Source organism: Buteo buteo, chromosome 11 (assembly GCF_964188355.1).
Source record: "Buteo buteo chromosome 11, bButBut1.hap1.1, whole genome shotgun sequence".
NCBI lineage: Eukaryota > Metazoa > Chordata > Aves > Accipitriformes > Accipitridae > Buteo > Buteo buteo.
In genome coordinates this window covers 42,600,603-42,620,310 of record NC_134181.1, presented here as the reverse complement: position 1 = coordinate 42,620,310, position 19,708 = coordinate 42,600,603, and the positions used below count along the sequence as shown (strand labels likewise).

Genomic DNA, 19,708 nt, shown 5'->3' with positions numbered 1-19,708 from the left:
GTCACCCGCCACGCATCCCAGTGTCGTCCCCCCGTGGCCTCCCCATCCCGGTTTGCCCCGCTCCCGTGGCGATAGCATCGTGGGCTGGTGCTTTTCTTTTTCTATCCGTGGCCTCTTCGCGCGTCAGCCGCCGCGTGCCACCCGTGCCACCCGCCGCCACCCCACGGAGCCGCGTACAGCCGGTGCCATGTGTACATCTCCGTGTTACGGAATACACCCCGCGCCGGGACAGTGTCCCCACCGTGTCCCCACTCGAGTCCCTGCACCTCGTGCCTTCCCGGGGTGCCGAGTGGCATCGCTGCAGGATCCGTCCCCCAGTGGGGTGCCGCTGAGGGTGGGTGTCACTCCCTTCAGGGATGCTGGGCTGGGGGGGGGGGGGGTTGGGGCACCCCCCGTGGACAGAGGAGAGCGTGTGGGTGGGTGGGTGTGTTTGCACACGCGTGTGCTGGGGGGCCCCAGCCCCGCTGTCTGGACATGGGCCCCGGGTGGGATGAGGGTCTCACCGAGGGGGGGAAGCGGGGGGGGACTACAACTCCCAGCAGGCACCGCGGCGCGGGCAGGCCGGGCAGGGCGCGCGGGCGGGCGCAGGGCATGCTGGGAGTTGTAGTCCCAGCCGCCGCCGTTCAAGTGGCGGGAGCCGGGGCCGGGGAGGGGGTCGGGGCCGTGGGGGGGCTCCGAGCCGGGGGGGGGCTCGGGGGCGGCCCCGGGGCGCCGTCGCGGCGGGCGAAGGCGTCGTGGGCGATGTCCAGGTCCCGCAGCACCGCCTGCAGCCGCCCCCCGAGGGGTCCGCCTGCGTCCCCCCCCCCCGGCAGGGTCAGCGCCTCGCCCGGCACCGACCCCCCCGGCACCCACTCGCGATACACCCCCGGCACCCATTCGGGGTTCGCCCTCATCACCCACACCCGGCACCCATCCCTGACACCCACCCCTGCCCCCCCCCCAGCGTACCACCCCCCCATCCCACTATGTCCCACCTCGTCCCCCCCGTCCCAGCCAGTCCCACCACCCCTCATCCGCCCCCCCCCCCCGTCCCAGTCTACACCCCCATGCCCCCCACCCACCCCAACGCCTCCACGGACACGGGGGGGGGATTGTGTGCGTGGGGATGGGTGCGTGTTTATTGGGGGGGTGTATGCGTGTGCAGGGGTGTGCATGTGTGTGCCTGCTGCCCCAGCAGCAGCACCCCAGGGTGCAGGCTCCCCATCACCCCCCCCTCACCCCCCCAGCAGTACCTGCCTGCCCCGGGCAGGGGGGCTCGGACGCCGTGCTGCCCTCAGCACCCTCGGCCCCCGCCACCCTGCAGGAGAGGGACCCTCAGCACGCTCCCACCCTGCCCACCAGCACCCAGGGTCCCCCGGGACCCCCGTGCCCACGGGCCAGCCCCCCCCACCCACCCCCCCCAGCCTCACCGCCACCGTGCCCCCGCCTGCCGCAGGTGCCCGTAGAGGGTCTGCGCCGCCGCCGCGGGGTCCAGGGGGTCACTCCACTCGCCCAGCACCACGGTGCTGTGGGTCCGGCTGCACCCGGGCGCTGCCAACGACAGGCGCGGTGGGGGTACCGGGGGACCCCAGCACCCCTTACCCCGGGGGGAACCTTCGCCCGGGCTGCCCGCCGGCCTTACCGGTGCAGGCAGGCTGCAGGCAGCAGGTCCAGCGGCCGGCGCGGAAGGTGCCCGGGTGGCAAGTGGGCAACATGGCCTCGTTGGTGCTGCTGGCCTGCCGCACCGCCCAGAGCCACTGCCACAGCTCCTGGGCGCTCTGCGGGGACAGGGAGGGAGGATGGCATCCCGCTGGGTACCCACGGGCACCCTGCGCTGGGCACTGTCAGTGGGGAGGAGGAGGAGGAGGAGGGTGGAGGTGGGCACGGGTGATGCCGACGGGTTCCTCGGTAGGGGTGGGCACTGGGGATGGTGGTGGGCACCAGGGGCAGGTGACTGGGAGTGACAGTTTGATGGCAAAGGTGTCCAGGTAGGACCTGGTGAGGAGATGACACCGCACCACAGGAGCCAGGGGACCCCAGTGATCCCAGTGCAAATAGGGCTGGGACCCCAGTGATGCCAGTACAGACAGGGCTGGTACCCCAGAGACCCCAGTACAGATATGGCTGGATACCCCACTGGTCCCAGTATCCCAGAGCTGGTACCCCAGAGACCCCAGTACAGATATGGCTGGATACCCCACTGGTCCCAGTATCCCAGAGCTGGTACCCCAGAGACCCCAGTACAGATATGGCTGGATACCCCACTGGTCCCAGTATCCCAGAGCTGGTACCCCAGAGACCCCAGTACAGCCAGGGTAGGATACCCCTATTTCCCCAGTACAGCCAGGGCCCAGACACCCCCTTGACCCCAGTACAGCCAGGGCTGGGCACCCCAGTGTTCCCAGTACAGCTGGTGCTTGGGTATAGCTGGATTTGGGACCAGGACCATTCCCATTGTCACCATGGGATCCAGGGGTGCCCCACGGCTGGGTGCCGGGGAGGGAGCTCCTGGGGCGCTGGGGTGGGGGGTTCCTGGGGTGCCCAGGGAGGGGAGGGGGGCACCCACCTTGCACTGGATGTAAGTGGTGTGGAGCTGCCCAGCACCATCCTGTGCCACGATCTGCATGACGTGGGGGTGCTGGAAGGTGCCCTCGTCCACCCGCTCCACCGCCCGCATCCATGGCACGGGGATGGAGCAGCGCACCTGGGGACCCCAAAACACCGCAACTCACTGCACCCGCATCCCCTCCCTGGGCACCCGGCGTGGGGTGGGGGGTCACAGGCAGCACCCACCTGCCACTCGGGGGACTTGGAGTAGGTCAGGGCCTCGGTGCTGAGCCAGAAGTACCTCTTCTTGAAGGCGAAGCGGGGCAGCAGGGCAGGCCCCCCCGCCGTGCGGGTGTGCAGGTACCCCTCCTTGATGGTGGCCGGGGGTCGGAAAAGTGCCGGCAGCACCGGCTCCTCGCCCGCTGTGGCCGTGGCACAGCCGGGCAGGGAGGCAGCGGCATCACCCCAAATGCCACCGCTTCCCCCAGCCCCAGGACGCCCGTCCCCAGCCATCCTGGCACCATCCGCATGGCACCAAGCGGGTCCCCCTCCCCGAGGATGCTCCCAGGATGCGGGGGACAGCAGGGATGACGGCACCGCTTGGTATCAAGCGCTGGCACGGCCAGACCCTGGCACCAGCAGTGCCCCCACGGTGCCCGGTGTGCCCACTCACCCTCGGCGCTCTCCACCGTGACCAGATTGTCCAGGAAGGCTTTGACACGGGTGACGCTGGGCAGCAGGACGGCGTGCAGCGGGGCCATCCACGGCTCCTTGCCCTGCCCCAGCTGCAGCCCCAGGTTGCCGATGCTCTGCAGCGCCTGTCCCGCGTGGGAAAGGGCTCGGGCTGCCGTACCCCCCTTGGCGTGGGGGCTGCGGGGGGGAGCGACCCCGGGGTTGCTGCTCCCCTGAACCCTGGGGGCTTGGGAATTGGGGAGGAAAGTGGAAAAGCAGAGCAGCTGGGGGGTGGGGGGTGATGGGACCCAAGTGCTGTCCCAGGCCGGCTCCTGCGCTGTGTCCGACGCGGGGTGGCATGGCCCGGTGACGAGCAGGGCTGGCCCCGAGCGGCGTGGGAAGGAGCCAGCCCGTGGCATGTGGCATGGGGGCAGGAATGGCTCTGCCCTCTCCCATTCCCAGGGATTGCCATCCCTCCCCTGGGTCTCCCTGCCTTTCTGGGGTCCCCATCCCTTCCTGGCATCCCCATCCTTTATGGGTCCCCATTTCTTCAGAGGGTCCGCATCCCTCCCTGAAGTCTCTGTCCTTTCTGGGGTCCCTCTCTGGAGTCCGCATCCCTCCTTGAGACCCCTGTCCCTCCCCAGGGTCCGCACACCTCCCCAGCATCCCTGTCCTTCCCCAGGTTCCCCATCCCTCCCTGGGGTCCCCAACCCTCCCCAGGGTCCTCATCTTTTCCCAAGGGTCTCCATCTCTCCCAGTGGTCTCCAACCCTCCCCAGGGTCCCCATCACTCCCCCAAGGTCCCCATGCCTTCCTGGGCTTCCCATCCTTCCCCAAGGGTCCCCATCCCTCCCCAGTGTCCCCATCCCTCCCTAAGGTCCCCGTCTCTCCCCAGCATCCCCGTCCCTCCCCGGGCTCCCCACACCTTGGCGAGCAGCAGGAGCGTGCGGCCGGTGCGGGGGTCAGCGTGCTGCTCCCGGAGGCTGAAGAGTTTCGGGGTGAGGACGGCGGGGGCAAAGAAGCGGAGGAAGAGAAACCCACTGATGGAGAAGTACCGCACCTCCTGGCCGGGGAAAGGGACAGCCCAGGGCTCAGGCCGGTGGTCCCGGCGGCGTGCGGACCCCCAGCCCCGGCTCTGCCACCTGCCCTACCTCGTGCTGCGCCGAGGGGAACCGCTCCTCCACCCGCCTGCGGAGCTGCTTGAAGGCCACCCTCATGAGGAGGGGACACTGCTCCACCGAGCCCACGATGGCGTCGACGATGTCCCCCAGGTAGCCCTTCAGCAGCTCCAGGCTGCTCTCCCGCACCCGCGCCTCCGACAGGGACCCCTTGAAGGAGATCCTCCTGCGGGAACGCCGCCGGGTCAGGAGGCACCCGATGCTCAGGAATGGGCCACCCCGAGTTGGCCAAAAGCCATCGATGTGACCCACGGGCTCAGCAGCAATGGGTGACCCCCTCCCGCAGGGGACACCGGGATGGGGAAGATTTGGGACGTGCCAGGCGCCGTGTCCCCCCGCTCCAGCCGTCCCCCAGCACTCGCCTGCTGCGGCTCAGCTCCATCTTGCCGGGGTCCAGCTCCACATACTTCTTCTCCTCAAAGATGCGGTTCACCACGGGCTTCAGGACCTCGTGCAGGTAAGGCAGCCCCACCACCTGCAAAGGATGGGAAGTCACCATCTTTGTCCCTAAACTGTTCCCAGATGCCCTGCTGGGATGCAACTCGGCTCTGTGCCCCGATGCCATCACGGGAGGGCCGCAGCGGGGACCCCTCCGGTGTCCCCTTCCAAGCTCACCTTCATGAACTGCTCCACGGACTTGGAGGCCAGCGAGTTGGATCGGAAGAGGGTGTTGGGGTCCGCTGGAAGAGCGCAGACGTCACGGCGAGGTGGGCACGGGGCGATGCCCCAGCCATCCCTGGTGTGCCCGACCCCACGGACACGTGGCACCTTTCCTGCCTTCCCCTTGGTGACCCCACTCTTCTCCCCATAAGGGTCTGGGGGGACCCTGACAACCCGCTTTCCTGGCTGAGGGGGTTGCAGGTGGTGCCCCCAGCCCTGGCACTTACTGGTCCTGGCCAGCTCGCGGGTGGTGAGATAGTCCAGGAGGGGCACGGCCAGCCCCTGCCCCAAGAAGATCTTCACCAGCTTGGTGGCCACGTCCTGCCGGCTCTCCCCCGAGGTCACCTCCTCCAGTACGGCCAGGGCCGTGCCGTCGGGGGGCTGTGGGGAGGGCAGGGTGGGCATGGCAAGGCCCCTGCACCGGTCTGGTCCTCAGCCACCCCCGAAAGTCCCCCCCAAGCCCCAGCACCCACCTGGCCCGGGCAGAGGATGGGCTCGGTGAGGAGCTGGATGAGGGGCTGGTAGTACGGGGGGGGCAGGACCCTGTCCTCCACCAGCCGCACCGCCAGCCGCAGGGCGCCCAGCTGCCCCCTGCAACGACACGGGGAGGGGATCGGCCGGATCCTGCACCCACCGCTCTCCGTCACCCCGGCTCCTTCCCGGCCGGGATGGGGGGGGGTTACCCTGTGTTGCCCTGGGCATAGTCACCCTGGGGAGCTGCTCATGCAGGGTGCAGGCAGCTGCCTGGCCCTGCTGCCTGCACTCTCACCCGCGGTCCTTGGTGGTGCTGGGGAAAGGCAGGAGCTGGAACCAGCCCTTGGTGGGTTTTGTGCGGATGGTGTCCAGGGGAAACTCGACCTGGGGGGGCCAGAGGCAGGGTCTGAGGTGGGGGGGCATGCACCAGCACCCCGTGCTGCGCCCCGCTTCTCCACCAGCGGAGACCCCTCCTCGGGGGAGAACCCAGGACACACAGGTTGTCTGGATGTGGCACTGCCCCCGGCTCAGCGGGTGCACGTACCCCTGTGCCCATCCCCATGGGTGCTGACCTGTGGTCACCTGAACCCCAAGCACAGGGAAACAACGGGGGTGCAGAATTGCCCCCCAGGCCCCTGCCCCATGCCATTGTGCCCGGAGCTCCTCACCCGTCCCAAGAAGTCGTTCTTGCCCACGATGTCCCAGTCCCACACCTCCACGCTCAGCACGGCCTCCCCCGGCTCACCCTCTGCCACCTCGAACTCCAGCACCTCGTCCCAGCGTGGGAAACGGGTTTTCTTAATCACCTGCCAGGGACAGGGACCAGTGGCCATGGGGGTTGAGGTGCCCGAGCCTCTGGGTCCCAGCACCCAGCACCCTGACTCACGGCCGTCTCCAACGTGTGCCCGCAGCACGACACCCGGGCGAAGGGGTCCGAGGTGCCCGAGAGGTCCCGGGGGGCCAGGTCCCTGTGGGGAGGTGGGGGTCAGTGGGGGGGTGCAGTGGGCAGGGACCCCATCCCCACCAGTGTGGTCCCTGCACCCCCATGTCCCCCCTTCTCCCCCAGCTCTCCTGGGCACACCGGGCACCCATGGGGCAACCAGAAGGTGCGGGGGGGGGGGATGCTGGTGAGAGTGGGTCCCCATTCCCCAGCGCTCCTGCTCCGAATCCCTTCCTCCTCCGGTCCCTGGGGGCCAAATGGCACAGCGGGGGGGGGGGGCTCTGCTGTCCCTCCTGGCTGTCCCCATGGCCATCCCGTTGCCTTGGTACCCGCTTCAGTTGCCATGGCAGCGGGATGCTGCCTCTGCTGCCTGCTCCGCTGCCAGCATCCCGCCGTCTGGCAGCCGCGTGTGTGGGCACACGCACGCACACATGCAGACACGCGTGCACACGCGTGCACACGCACGCCAGAGCAAAGCAGAGGGGCAGCCTGGGGCGTGCCTCGGTTTCCCCCGATTTCGAAGCCTAAAGGGGAGAAACCTGGCAGGAGAGCCAGGATGGGGATGGTCCCCAGGTACCCTGTGGCCCTCTGGGCCACCCAGCTCTGCCCCTTGTCCCCCTGTCCCCGTCCCCGAGCGGGGCTGGCAGTGTCCAAGGCAGCTCATTCCCCACTGAGACCCCACGGCATCGTGACACGTGGGTCGGCATCATCGATGTCCCCAAGCAGGACAGAGCGAGGGCCCTTCTTGGTGCCGAGAGGGGAGGACGAGCCCCGTGCCACTGCTGTCCCCATCACCTCCCCTCCTCCCACCGCCCAGACCCCACCAGCCAAAAATAAGACCCTGGGGGTGGCTGTGCCAGCCCCCCCGCCCTCCCCACCTGGCCTCGATGAGGTGGCAGCGCAGCACCCGTGGGTGGCCCTGCTCGGGGACCTGCAGCTCCAGGTGGATCTCGCCCTGCACCTCCTCGTCCGGGTCCACGGGCGCCAGGCTGAGCCAGCCGTCAACGCCTGCCGAGGGGGACGGGGTGGGCGCCCCATGGTGCCAGGATGGGTCCCACTGCCCCCCCCTGCCCCCAGCCCCGTGCCGTGCCCCCCACTCACCCCGCGGCTCAGCCGAGATCTGCCGGCGGCTGAGCGAGACCTTGCCGATAACGTCGTCCTGCCTGCGAGGGCAGAGACGTGGCGGGCGCTGAGGCCACCGACGGGGACGCGCCAGCCCTCGGGGGGCTCCCCAGTGCCCACCCGTGCCCCCCCTTGTCTCCCCTACCCGATGGTGTCTTCATCCAGCACGTAGACGGCGAGGCTGCGGAAGCCGCAGGGCAGGCGCAGGGTGTACTCCTCACCCCAAAAAGGGTTCAGGCTCTTCCACACCGTGGCCGTCCTGCCGGTGATGGGAGAGGTGGCTGCACCCCCAGGGAGAGCCCCCGTCCCCGCGCGTCCCCTCCCCGGGGTGGCACGGTGTCCCCCGTACCTGGCCACCACCTCGTTGTCCACCTTGACCACGCAGTAGGGATCGCTGGAGCCGGACCTGGGCAGGGGGATGTGGGTGCGTGGGGTCAGCCCCCCACCTGGGGGTCCCACCCATGAGCTACTGGGGGGGCTCAGGGTGCCGGATCTGAGCATCACTTCAAACCCCGCCGGCGAAGCACCAACCTCCGGGGGGTGAGATGAGTTGTCCGGTCTCAGCCCAGCCCCGTAGCTGACATCGGCACGGGGACACCTTTCCCCAGCCCCCACTGCGGGCCACCCCGAGCCATTGCCCTGTGTCCCCGCGCCCCCCCCCCCGTGGGTTCCCGGTGTGTCTCCAGCAGCACAGACGAGCCTGCCTGAGTTTCTGTGGCAAACCACAGTGTCAGGGTGACACCGGTCTGGCCCAGGGCCCATCCCCAGCTTAACCCCTTCCATGGGGGAGGATGGGATGGAGGGGATGAGGGCTGGATCCAGGGGTCTTGCACCTGGAAAGCCCCTTCCCCGCTCATTTACGGCAGCCGGAGCAGCACGGAGGGATGCCAGCCCCGGGGTAGTGTGCCGGGGGCGATGCTGGAGCCCCGAATCCCCAGCTGCTGGAGGCAGGGGATGACGAGACCCGCTTCAGCGAGGAGCCAGACCCCAAGTGGGGCGAGGGGGGTGACCCCAGCCTCCGTCCCAGCCACGGGCTGGGGGACAGACAGGATGGTCCCAGCCGCGGGCTCAGCGGGTGATATTGCATGCTGGCTAACGAGCGGCGTTGTTAATCCCCAGGGGTATCTCGATGCCTCCCAGCAGAGCAAAGCCCCCGGCCTGGCAGGTCCGGCAGGGACAGGCGGGCAAACCTCGGCAGCGTGCTGTGGGGTTGACAGCTCCCGTCCCCCTCGAGAGCCCGGACGGGAGCGGGACACCCCGAGCCCCTCCGCAGCCCCAGGACGGCCCCAAGCTGGGTTTGGGGGGGGGGGCTGGGAGCGGCACTGGGCACCTCATCCCTGTCCTGGTGGGTCTGGATCACCCCACGGTGCCCAAACCCTCCGAGCGAGGCACGTCGCACAGCACCATGACCCCTGTCAGGTGGGGAAACTGAGGCAGGGAGGTCCCGCTGCCCACAGCCGTTCCCGGCTGCCCAGCCCTGGGAGCGGCCGGCACTGCCAGGCTGGCACATCCGGAGCAGTCCAGGGCTGCCAGCTCTGCCGAGGCATATCCGTGGGGCAGGAGCGGGCAGGGGGGTCTTCCCACTCCCCCCCCTCACTTAGCCCCCCACCCCAAGGGTGCGGATGCCCAGCAGGTATGTGGGGGCGCCCCTCACAGTGCTACCCACAGCCTTGGGGGGATACCCTGTGCCCACCCTGCTGGGGGGCAGCAAAGGGATGCTTAAGGGGTTGGGGGGCTCATATGCCTCTGGTGGGGGGGGGCTGAGGGGGCTGCCAGTGCCCCGCCACCCCCAGACCCCCCCCTTTGCAGCAATGGGTCCCTGCTAGCATGGGTGCAAGCAGGGACCCCCAAAACCGCACAGAGAGCAGAGCCACCCAGGGCTCCCTGCAACCCCCCCGCCCCATCTCCCAGGGTGGGGGGCCAGGGGAAATTGGGGGACCGAGAGCCCCCCCCGAGCCACTCACACATCCTTGGCGGGCAGGTCCTTCCCCTCCACCACCCGGCAGTGCAGCGAGGTGGTTTTGGCCATGCCGGTGAACTTCGGGGTGGGCACCTAGAAGTCCACGGGGGGGCCGCGATGGGTGCCCCCGAGGTGCCCCGAGCCGCCCCCCCGCCCTCCACCGCCCGTGGGGCTGCCAGCACCGTCCTCCTCCTCCTCCTCCTCGCCCGCTTCTCGCCGTCGCTTCTTCCTTTTTCCTCTTCTCGATTGTTTTTCTCGCCGCTTCGCTCCCCACCTGCGCCCGAGCAGCGGGCGAGAGCAAGCGAGCCGGAGCGCGCGGGCACGCGGCGGCGGGGCGAGCTTGGGTGGGCTGGCCTCGTGCCCACCGGCCCACCGGCCCCAGGCTGGTAGCCACGGGCAACTCACTGTGGGGGTCCCCCCCCTCTGCGTACCGCTGACAGCCAGCGTGGGGAAAGTCATCGTCCGTCCCCCCACCCCGGCCCTGTTCTAGCGATGGGGAAACTGAGGCACAGGACCGTTGCGGAGCGCTGGCCCCTTGGGGTTGGGGGGGGGCAACTTCTGGCCCGTCACGGCTGAGTGGCACCAGGGACCGTCCCCAGGCTGGGGGGGCTCTGCTTGTACCCCAAAGTGGCGGTGGGGAGCCTGGGGTGAGCATCGGCCTCGGGGTGGGGGGGCAGTGGAAGAAGCAGGCTGCTCGGGGGGCTGCTGGCACAGCGGTACCAGAGACGCCCATGGGACCTTGCCCCCCACCCCTGGGTGCCCCCCACCCTTGCAAGGGACACGCTGAGCCAGGCTGGGGGAGACTCCAGCAGATCCCAGTGCGCCTGCGGGTGCAGCTCCCCGGATCCCCCCACATCCCGGCTTCTCTGCATGGGGGACCCCGAGCCGGGGCGGGGGGATAGAGGCAGCCCCCCCGTCGCTGCTAGGCATAGCGGGGGGCATTGGGGGGGGCTGGAGGGATGGCCAATTTGGGGGGTGCGGGGGTGGGCTGGCCAGATGTCTCCTGCAGTGACTCACGGGGAGGTATTGCCAGGGCGAGCGTCACCCAGTGGGTGCGGGGTCCTTGGGGTGCCACTGCCGGGGGGGGTGTGGGGTGTCACCGTGTGGGTGCTGGGTCCGTTTGGGGGGGTCACTGCCATGGGGGTGTCACCGTGTGGGTGGTGGGTCCCTTGGGGGGGTCACTACCAGGGGGGTGTCACTGTGTGGGTGCTGGGTCCTTGGGGTTCCACTGTGACCGGGGTCTCACAGTGTGGGTCCTGGGGGGGTCACTACCGGGGGGGGTTCTCACTGTGTGGGTGCTGGATGCTAGTGGGGTCACTGCTGGGGGGGTGTCACCATGTGGGTGCTGGGTCCCTTGGGGGGGTGACTACCAGGAGGGTGTCACTGTGTAGGTGCTGGCTCCTGGGGGGGTTCACTGCTGGGGGGGGGTCTCACTGTGTGGGTGCTGGATCCTAGTGGGGTCACTGCCGGGGGGGTGTCACCATGTGGGTGCTAGGTTCCTGGGAGGGGGGGTGTCACTGCTATGGGGGTGTCACCGTGTGGGTGCTGGGTCCTTGGGGTTCCACTGTGAGGGGGGTGTCACCATGTGGGTGTTGGGTCCCTGGGGGGGGGGTGTCACTACCAGGGGGGTGTCACTGTGCGGGTGCTGGGTCCTTGGGGTTCCACTGCTGGGGGGGTTCTCACGGTGTGGGTGCTGGGTCCTGGGGGGGGTCACTACCGAGGGGGGGTCTCACTGTGTGTGGGCTGGATCCTAGTGGGGTCACTGCAGGGGGGGTATCACCATGTGGGTGCTGCGTCCCTGGGGGGGTCACTACCAGGGGGGTGTCACTGTGGGTGCTGGATCCTAGTGGGGTCACTGCCAGGGGGGTGTCACCATGTGGGTGCTGGGTCTTTGGGGTTCCACTGTGAGGGGGGTCTCACAGTGTGGGTCCTGGGGGGGGTCACTACTGGGGGGGTCTCAGTGTGTGGGTGCTGGGTCCTAGTGGGGTCACTGCCGGGGGGGTGTCACCATGTGGGTGCTGGGTCCTTGGAGTTCCACTGTGAGGGGGGTCTCACGGTGTGGGTGCTGGGTCCCTGGGGGGGTCACTGCCAGGGGGGTGTCCCCGCGTGGGTGCTGGGTCCCTGGGGGGGTCACTGCCAGGGGGGTGTCCCCGCGTGGGTGCTGGGTCCCTGGGGGGGGGTGTGTGTCCGTGTCCCCCCGCGTGGGTGCCGTGTCCGGGGGTCCCCACGCCGGACTGCAGACAGAGGGACGGCGGGTGCCGCCGCCAGCCCCCCAGCAGCGGCGGGGAAGGACGGACACGGCGCGGGGGGGGCGGCCTCGTCCCCACGCAGCGCAGGCCGGGGCTCGGCGCTTTGTTTGCCCAGGCCCAAGCGGCGGCCGGGCCGCGCCGGGGCGGTGCCGCCGGAGGAGGAGGAGGAGGAGGAGGAGGAGGAAGGCGGAGGAAGGAGGAGGCGGCCGCGGGGCTCCCCTCACCGCGCCGCCGCCGCTACCGCCACCCTGGGCCTGGGCCTGGGCCGGCCGAGGCCCGGCGGGGCCTTGCCGTGGCCGGGCGGAGGCCGCCATGAAGCCGAGCGGAGGTGAGGAGGAGGCGGCGGCCGGGGCCGCCTCGCTGAGGGTCGGGGAAGCGGGTAAACCCCCCCTTTCCCCCCCCCAAATCCCCTCCCGGGGAGGGCGGGAGGAGCGGGGGGGAGCGAGGCCCGGGCCAGCGGGGGGGTAACGTGGCCGTCCCGCCGCCCAGAGGAGCCGGTCCTGCTGGCGGAGCTGAAGCCGGGCCGTCCCCAGCGCTACGACTGGAAATCCAGCTGCGAGACATGGAGCGTGGCCTTCTCCCCCGACGGTGCCTGGTTCGCCTGGTCGCAGGGACACTGCGTGGTCAAGCTGATCCCCTGGCCCCTGGAGGAGGCCGAGCTGTGAGTATTTGGGGTGGATTTGGGGGTACACGGAGGACCCCCCGCCCCCCCCCCCAGCCCGGGGTTTGGGTTAAACGTGCGTCCCTCCTTTCTCCCAGCAGCTGCAAAACCTCGGAGCGCAAGAGCCGGGGGAGCAAAGCGGAGGCGAGGAGCCGAGGGGCGGCCAAGGAGAAGACGCTGGAGTGCGGGCAGATCGTGTGGGGCCTGGCCTTCAGCGCCTGGCCTCCGGCGGCCGAGGCGGGGGAGACGGACCCTGCCTGCGCCGTGGGTCTTCCCTGCCTGATCCTGGCCACCGGGCTCAACGACGGGCAGATCAAGGTCTGGGAGGTGCAGACAGGTGAGCGGCCCTCGCCCACTGTCGTGGCTTCAGGCTGGTTTCTTTCCCTTTGCTCCCCCTCGGAAGGGGGATCCCGTCTCCATCCTTCCCCAAATGCTTCCCAGGGGTGAGCCCTGTCCCAAGCGGGGCTGCCTGCGCATGAGGGGCACTGCCTGGTTCCCAGGGCGCCGAGCACAGCCGCTCTTTCTCCGCAGGACACCTCCTCTTCAGCCTCTTGGGGCACCAGGATGTTGTCAGAGACCTGAGCTTCGCTCCCAACGGAAGCCTCATCCTTGTGTCGGCCTCACGGGACAAGACCTTGCGCGTCTGGGACCTGAGCAGAGATGGTAGGAGCATGCGGGGATGTCCTCGATGCTGGGGTACCCCCGGCTGAGGCTGGGCTCTGCTGCAGGAGAGAGGGGGAGAAACCCACCCCGGTAGGGGAGATGGTGGGAGAGGATCTTCGGGACAGTATTCAAGGCAGAAGCGGGGAGTCCTGCGACATGGAGCAGAGCCATCCCCTTCCAGGTGGGGCCTGGGAGGTGCAGGAGGGGTTTGCAAGTAGACAGAGCTTGGGATCTGCCATGGGGAACCCCCCAGCCCCACGTGCGTTCCCTCTCGGGAAAGGGAGGGGAGAGCGGGGGCAAAGCCGGCGCTGCCTCTCCCCCTTCCCTCTCGTGACTCGCAAGTCTGCCATCCCCAGGGCGGCAGGTCCAGGTGCTGTCGGGCCACGTGCAGTGGGTCTACTGCTGCTCCATCTCCCCAGACTGCAGCATGCTCTGCTCCGCTGCCGGAGAGAAGTCGGTGAGTCCTGCAGGATGGGAGCCATCCCGTGTCCTGCTGAATCCAGCGCTCCCCTCAGCCCTCCATGTCCTCCCCCATGCGAGAAGCACCCCTATGAGAAGGGGCCTGGCCAGAGCCACCCTTGCTCCTCAGCCGTTCTGGTTCCACATGGAGGAGCTGGCACCAGAGCCCAAGGGGGAGATGCTTCTCCGCTCCCACCTTGGGGATGCTCCCAGCCTCAGCCCCTGCCTGTGTCCTGCAGGCGCTGCTGTGGAGCATGCGGTCCTACACCCTCATCCGGAGGCTGGAGGGGCACCAGAGCAGCGTGGTGTCGTGCGACTTCTCGCCGGACTCGGCGCTCCTCGTCACTGCCTCATACGATGCCTGCGTCATCATGTGGGACCCCTACACTGGGGAGCAGCTGAGGACGCTTCGGTATGGAGCCAGGGGGCCGGTGAGGGACCGAGGAAGGGGGACAGAGCAATGCCGTGGGGGTTTGCTGGGGCTGAGCGTAGCCTTCCCTTCTAGGCAGGCACAGCCAGCAGCTCTCCGCTCTCTCCAGCGGCTGAAGGGGAGCTCTGTCTTACGGGGTTTGGCCCCTCTCTCAGCCCTGGAGCACTGGGGATGGGGCTTATGGCAGCCTGGGGCTGACGCTGGGCTTTTTCTCCGCATCTGCAGCCACGTCCCCCTGCACTCGGCGCTGGACTACAGCAGCGAAGTCCACAGCAGCGAAGTCCACACCAGCTCCCTGCGCTCGGTCTGCTTCTCCCCTGAGGGCCTCTACCTGGCCACGGTGGCGGATGACAGGTAAGTGAACCCCCTTGGGGACCTCCAGTGACAAGAGGGTCCCAGGAGGACACCACCAGAACGAACCAGGAGCTCAGGCTGTGCCAGTGGGGAGCAGACCTCGCCTGCCAGGTCCCCACCAGTGCCCGGCGTAAGGGGAAAGGGCAGGCTGCCTGCGACACCGCAGTTTGGCTGTGGCAAGGGCTAACAAGGTCAGGGCCCTGTCGTCCCTCTGAGCGATGAGCCGGGGCCCGTGTCCTCCTGCGTGCTGTGCTGCCCTCACTGTGCCCCTCAGCACAGTCACTAGCTCTGTCTGCATCCAGCTCAGCTCTACAGGGGACAGTGCCTCCTGCTTTGCGGCCATGTTGTGACACTCCTGGGATGCTCTAAGCCCATGGGAAGAAAATCCTACTCCAGAGTTTGCATGCATTCAGGTGAACCCAGAGGCTTTATTTTAGCTGCAGGGGCTGCGTGGATGTGGGCCTGGCATCGTGTCCCCTCCCTTTCTCCTTAGGCTCCTGAGGATCTGGGCGTTGGAGCTGCGGTCTCCGGTCGCGTTTGCTCCCATGACGAACGGCCTGTGCTGCATGTACTTTCCACATGGCGGTTTCATTGCCACAGGGTGCGTATGCAGGAAAGCAGAGCGGAGAAACGCAGGCTGCTTCCTCCTCCTGCAGCTCTGTGTCTGCTCAGCAAATTCTGGGCTTCCCTGAGGGTACGGGCTGGTTTCCTGGGCTGGGGAACACGTGGTTGCTGCGAGCTGAGGGTATTTGGGGATAATTGAGCTTTCTAGGGTCTCTCTGCCCTGTGCTCACGGCTTGTTTGGGTCTTGTTGCAGGACCAGAGATGGCCACGTCCAATTCTGGACCGCTCCAAGGGTCCTCTCATCACTAAAGCACTTGTGTCGCAAAGCTCTGCGCACCTTTCTGACGACTTACCAGGTCCTCGCGCTCCCCATTCCCAGGAAGCTGAAGGAATTCCTTACTTACCGGACCTTTTAAGGCAGCACGGAAAGTGGAGGCACAGAAGCGAGAGCCCTCTGCCCGGTGGCGGGGCTCAGCCTGGGTTAGAGGAGGCACCGCAGCAACGACGTCTCGCTGATTCGTGAGCCGTGGGGCAGGAGGATTGCTACTCCCCTTGTTTTGGGGCTGTGTCTGTGAACATGGAGGGATTTTTCGGTATAATAATACTAGAACCCAGAAAAATGCATGCAGAGGGCAAGGGGCACAGCTGTGGTGGCCCCGCAGGGGACACGGGTCCCCCTGTCCCCCTGCTATCTGCAAGTTTTGGGTCAGGTGCTTTTGCCTCCAAGTGCAATGTTGTGGGTTGAAGGTCAGCAGCCGCAGTCTGAGCGGAGCTTTTGTCATTTGTACGAATACGGTGCTACAACCGGCCCTGACAAAACTGACCCTCACCGGGACTGGCTCGTACTGTACCTTAGTTCCCAGAGGTGTGCGCACTCTGCCGCTCTCGTGGTCTGGGCATGAGCTGGATAAACCTGAGCAGGTCTCTGTGGACTAGACGACAGCGATGACAGAATAAAAAATTATTCCTCACGTCTTTCCTCTTGGCTCGTAGAGGTGACCTGGGGATACCTGGCAGGGCAGGCTCCAGTGGGCAGGGGCCCAAGGCCTCCAGGCCTCCTTCCACGGCGGCAGCAAGTGCTCACTTGGCTCTGAAGCACAGCAGACCAGTAAGCGTTCAGCGGTGGGTGCTGGGAAGGATCAGTCCACCATGAAGGTGGGACATGGGGCTTCATGCAGCCCCCAGCTCCCATTCCTCTGTTGCTTCTTCTCCCTGCTGGAGCTCTGCACTTGAAAAGCCTGATGTCCAGACAGGCGGTGCATGAAGCAGTCTCGTGTGCTTGTCTCCCTCCAGCTTAGCTGGTGTCTGGAGTGACGGCTCGTGCTTTGAGTCCCCTGCATGCCAGAGAGCTCGGTCTGTGCACGAGCCCAAGGCTGCGACCCCCGCCGATGGGGAAGCCAGGGAATGTCTCCTCTAAACTGCTCCCCAGGATGTTTTCCCTTGTGAGCAGCTGAATGCAGAAAGCTGGCATTTCCCTAACCTGTACGGCTGTGATCCACAACTACATTCCCTCTCGTAACAAGGATGTCACTGCAAGAAACCACGGCGTCCCTGTGCACCTTGCAGCGTGTGGCTGCCCTGCTTGGCTGCACAAGCAACGGGGTGGCACAAGCCACGTGTGAGCACCCGGGGCAGCTCTGCCCCGCAAGGAACAGAGGTTTTGCAAGCTGGTTTTCAGCCTGTGTGGGTGCGATGCCTTTGCAATGGGGCCGGGGCTGAGCCTCGACCACCTCCCTTCGGTCCTTGCTGTACAGGAGGAAAAATAAAAGACAAGTGCAACCTGCTGGGCTTTAGAGGCATCTCTATTTCCCACCAAAGCTCAGAAACAACACTGTCTGACTCTCTCGCCCCTGCTGCGGGCTCAAGGCTTGCGAAAAGGAAACAGCTGCAGGGAGCAGCTCCGGGCGTGGGGCTGATGGTCCCTTCCAGCTTCTGTGAGATCCGGTGTTGCAAGCAAGGATTCACCCAGCAGGACTCAGGCTTCGGCCACGATCAGGTCCCTGGTGACTTGGAAAGCCGCGATAAGGGAGCTCAGCTGAATCTTTTCACTGGTCCCAGCAGCCAGCCGGTACCTGGAGCAGGGGGCAAGGGCAGGTTCGGGTGTTTACACCAGCATCCGTGTCCCGGCAGTGTAACGGCCCTGGCTAGGATGGATGCACAGGACCGGTGGGCATCTGCCAGCGGTGCCCACCGGCTGCCAGGACCCAGCACAGTGCAATAGCGGTGACCCCCGTGGGGTGGGCACGCTGGCAGCCCCCCCAGCCGGGGTGTTTTGGGGCACTGGGCGGGGGTGAGCAGACACTTACTCGATGTCTGCCATTTTGATCAGCAGCTGGATGCGGATCGAGGGTGGGAAATCAACTGTGGAGAGAAAGAGATGGTGTGTGTCAGTGCGGGCTGGGGGGGGACGACGGTTGGCCTTCCCAGGGTCAGCCGGGAGCCGGCCCCGCAAGCCCCTACCTCTGTGCACAAAGAGATGGATCTCGGTGAGGATGTCCTGCAGGGCCAAGCCCTTCAGCGTCTTCAGCTCTGTGATTTCTGAGACGAGAGCGAGTGAAGGGCTTTCTTCCAGGCCTTTCCCTGCAAGATCTCACTCCTCATCCCCGCGACAACCCCGAGGACCCTCCCCAGCGAGTAACACCCACCCCAGCCAGAGCAGGAGGTCACAGGATGGGAAGCCCCAGCAAAGAGGAGGATTTATAGCAGCGAGGATTACACCCCAGGGCCAGCAGAGGGAAAAGGATACTGCGATAGGCGGTGGAAAAGTCCTGGTTCAGCATCCAGTCGAGGATGTTGGCGATGTCAGACTTGAGGGGGTGTCCCGTGCAGGTGTAGACATTCTCCTCTGTCACTTTCCCGAAGGCCATGGTGGTGCTCTGAGGAAGAGGAGGGTGGAGGAGGTATGAAGAGCTCAGCCCTTCCTCCACCGAACCCTCCAGGACCTCTGCTGTCTTACACGAGGGGAGAGCGGTCGCGGTCCGGGTCCGTACCTGCAAGATATTGAGGGCTCTGCGCATGTCACCGCTGGAGAGGGTCACCAGAGCCTTCATCCCATCCTCGGTCACATCCACCCTGGAAAACAAGACCTGGGGCTGCAGAGGGAGGCAGCGCTGCTGGAGGGAAAGATAACTGTGGAAAACCAAGCCCCGCTGCTCTTCCTCCTGTAGGGGAACGGGGAAAAAGGGGGCACGGAGGATGCTGCGGAGCCCCCCCCGGCTCACCCTTCCTCCTGTATGACGTGCCGCAGCCGGGGGACCATCAGCTCTGGGGTGAGGGGACCGAAGCGGAAGCGCGTGCAGCGGGACTGCAGGGCAGGGATGATCTTGGAGAGGTAGTTGCAGATGAGGCAAAAGCGGGTGTTTTCGGTGAACTTCTCGATCACTGCAAAGGGGAGGGAGGAGAGGCTGGTCCTCGTCTGCTGCCTCGTACAGGCTCCCGCCCCGCGCCAGACTGGGAAAGGCTGAAGGGGTGCCAGCGGCGTGGGGTCCCCAGCGCCCCTCACCTCGCCTCAGGGCGTTCTGAGCATCCTGGGTCATGGCGTCGGCTTCATCCAGGATGACGAGCTTGAAGCCTTTCCTTAAAAAGGGAGAAGAAAGGGGGTGGCTTGGGTCCCGGCTGCTGGGTTGGTGCTGGAGAAGGGGAAGTGGGGGACGCTGATTCCCAGCCTGGCCCCCACGAATGCTCCCAGGGAGCCCTCCTTTCCCCTCCAGACCAGCATCTTTATCGCTCATCCTTACCACCATCATCCTCCCTGTTTGCAGGGCACTTCCCATCCGCTCTGGCACGCTTCCCACCCCAGAAGCTCCCCCCAACCCCCCACCCAAGCTGAGCGCCGGGGCAGGCTGTGTCAGTGGGGGGGGGGGTTTGTGACAAAGGGACGGGGAGTTTTGGGAAGCGCAGACCTGCCACTTACTTAAAGATGGTCCTGGTGCTGGCGAAGCTCAGGATGGGCCCTCGGACGATGTCGATCCCCCGGTCGTCGGAGGCGTTGAGCTGGAGGGAGACGGCGTGGATCCGCGGCGTGGATCCGCATCCTTGCCTGAGGATGCACCCAGGGGTGGGGGGGGACACCCCCAACCATCACCCATCCCCACCCCATCCCCACTTACCTCCAGCACCATGGAACCAAACTCCCGCTCCCGGTAGAGCTGCTTGGCGCAGGCGAGGATGGTCGAGGTCTTCCCGGTACCGGGAGGACCGTAGAGGAGAAGATGCGGGAGCCGATCCTCGCTGATGAACCGCTGCACTGGAGAAAGGATAACGGCCGTGGGGTGGGGGGGGGGAATACCCGGTACCCCCCGGTAGTGTTGTGGCAGTGGGGGGGTTACTTACCGGTGCTGAGGATATCCCCGTGGGACACCAGCTCGGACAGCGTCTGCGGCCGGTACTTCTCCACCCTGCACCGGAGAGAGCGCACCGCGGCGGGGGGGGGGGGGTCAGGTCGGGACAGCGCCCGCCGCTTTCCCCCCCCCCTCCCCAGCCCCGCTCGGTTCCCGGTTGTACCACGGCAGATTCCCGCCACCGGCCCGCGCCATCTTCCGCCGCCTCGCGAGATCGTGGGGACGGGGCGGAGCGGGGCGGGGGGGGCGGCCGTACGGCCGCCCCCCCCGCCCCGCTCCGCCCCGTCCCCACGCATTGGTGGTGGTTGGCGATGCGAGGCGGTGCTTGTACTGGGGGGGGGGGAAAGGACTGGAGCTGAGCTGGGGGGGGGCACAGCGCTGGGAGGTGCTAGGTTGTCGTGGTGGGCACGGTTTTGGGGAGGGCGCGGCGCTGGGTGTTGCTGAAGCGAGGCTGCGG

General features: G+C 67.2%; 3 protein-coding genes across 9 annotated transcripts; 1 reads left to right on the top strand and 2 right to left on the bottom strand.

The window, feature by feature from the left end:
- Positions 1 to 526: 526 nt before the first annotated feature.
- Positions 527 to 9,600, bottom strand: RASAL1 (RAS protein activator like 1). Its single transcript, XM_075039651.1, is given in 23 exon segments — positions 527 to 579; positions 582 to 692; positions 695 to 790; positions 1,233 to 1,297; positions 1,410 to 1,530; positions 1,622 to 1,757; positions 2,546 to 2,683; positions 2,773 to 2,948; positions 3,200 to 3,344; positions 4,123 to 4,260; positions 4,349 to 4,541; positions 4,738 to 4,850; positions 4,991 to 5,055; positions 5,263 to 5,416; positions 5,509 to 5,626; positions 5,805 to 5,893; positions 6,178 to 6,315; positions 6,396 to 6,477; positions 7,328 to 7,457; positions 7,551 to 7,612; positions 7,717 to 7,830; positions 7,921 to 7,977; positions 9,536 to 9,600. Coding segments are annotated over 23 exon segments (2,559 nt in total).
- A 2,263-nt stretch (positions 9,601 to 11,863) lies between these two features.
- WSB2 (WD repeat and SOCS box containing 2) lies at positions 11,864 to 15,806 on the top strand. 5 transcript variants are annotated; one of them, XR_012652371.1, is made up of 9 exons: positions 11,864 to 12,108; positions 12,270 to 12,441; positions 12,540 to 12,778; positions 12,973 to 13,104; positions 13,461 to 13,561; positions 13,803 to 13,975; positions 14,219 to 14,347; positions 14,650 to 14,948; positions 15,165 to 15,282. XR_012652371.1 is itself a non-coding variant. In XM_075041855.1 (9 exons), exons 1-8 carry the CDS (start codon positions 12,093 to 12,095, stop codon positions 14,714 to 14,716), a joined length of 1,029 nt encoding a protein of 342 aa, XP_074897956.1. In that variant the 5' UTR covers positions 11,864 to 12,092; the 3' UTR covers positions 14,717 to 14,760; positions 14,841 to 14,948. The 5 variants fall into 5 exon arrangements, 4 of the variants coding, with proteins under 4 accessions (XP_074897956.1, XP_074897955.1, XP_074897954.1 ...); XM_075041855.1 differs by lacking the exon at positions 15,165 to 15,282 and having other exon boundaries at positions 14,650 to 14,760; positions 14,841 to 14,948; XM_075041854.1 differs by having other exon boundaries at positions 11,869 to 12,108; positions 12,543 to 12,778; positions 14,841 to 14,948; positions 15,165 to 15,806.
- Positions 15,807 to 16,695: 889 nt separating this feature from the next.
- Positions 16,696 to 19,479, bottom strand: RFC5 (replication factor C subunit 5). 3 transcript variants are annotated; one of them, XM_075041858.1, is made up of 11 exons: positions 19,415 to 19,461; positions 19,244 to 19,308; positions 19,021 to 19,152; positions 18,825 to 18,904; positions 18,414 to 18,487; positions 18,133 to 18,292; positions 17,902 to 17,983; positions 17,658 to 17,787; positions 17,372 to 17,449; positions 17,218 to 17,272; positions 16,698 to 16,983 (listed from the first exon to the last, which is right to left on the bottom strand). In XM_075041858.1, exons 3-11 carry the CDS (start codon positions 19,030 to 19,032, stop codon positions 16,887 to 16,889), a joined length of 768 nt encoding a protein of 255 aa, XP_074897959.1. In that variant the 5' UTR covers positions 19,033 to 19,152; positions 19,244 to 19,308; positions 19,415 to 19,461; the 3' UTR covers positions 16,698 to 16,886. The 3 variants fall into 3 exon arrangements, with proteins under 3 accessions (XP_074897958.1, XP_074897959.1, XP_074897960.1); XM_075041859.1 differs by having other exon boundaries at positions 16,700 to 16,983; positions 19,021 to 19,157; positions 19,415 to 19,479; XM_075041857.1 differs by having other exon boundaries at positions 16,696 to 16,983; positions 17,218 to 17,449; positions 19,021 to 19,157; positions 19,415 to 19,474.
- Between the last annotated feature and the right edge of the window lie 229 nt (positions 19,480 to 19,708).

What these genes read in the sequence shown, in the direction of transcription:
- WSB2 (XM_075041853.1), top strand. An exon ending in GGTCTGGGAGGTGCAGACAG is followed by an intron (nt 12,779 to 12,972) that starts GTGAGCGGCCCT and finishes CTTTCTCCGCAG; the next exon opens with GACACCTCCTCTTCAGCCTC. An exon ending in GGCGGTTTCATTGCCACAGG is followed by an intron (nt 14,949 to 15,164) that starts GTGCGTATGCAG and finishes GTCTTGTTGCAG; the next exon opens with GACCAGAGATGGCCACGTCC.
- RFC5 (XM_075041857.1), bottom strand. Translation starts at nt 19,446, where the DNA reads ATGGCGCGGGCCGGTGGCGGGAATCTGCCGTG. An exon ending in GGTGGCGGGAATCTGCCGTG is followed by an intron (nt 19,309 to 19,414) that starts GTACAACCGGGA and finishes TCTCCGGTGCAG; the next exon opens with GGTGGAGAAGTACCGGCCGC. An exon ending in TTGGTTCCATGGTGCTGGAG is followed by an intron (nt 18,905 to 19,020) that starts GTAAGTGGGGAT and finishes GTCTCCCTCCAG; the next exon opens with CTCAACGCCTCCGACGACCG.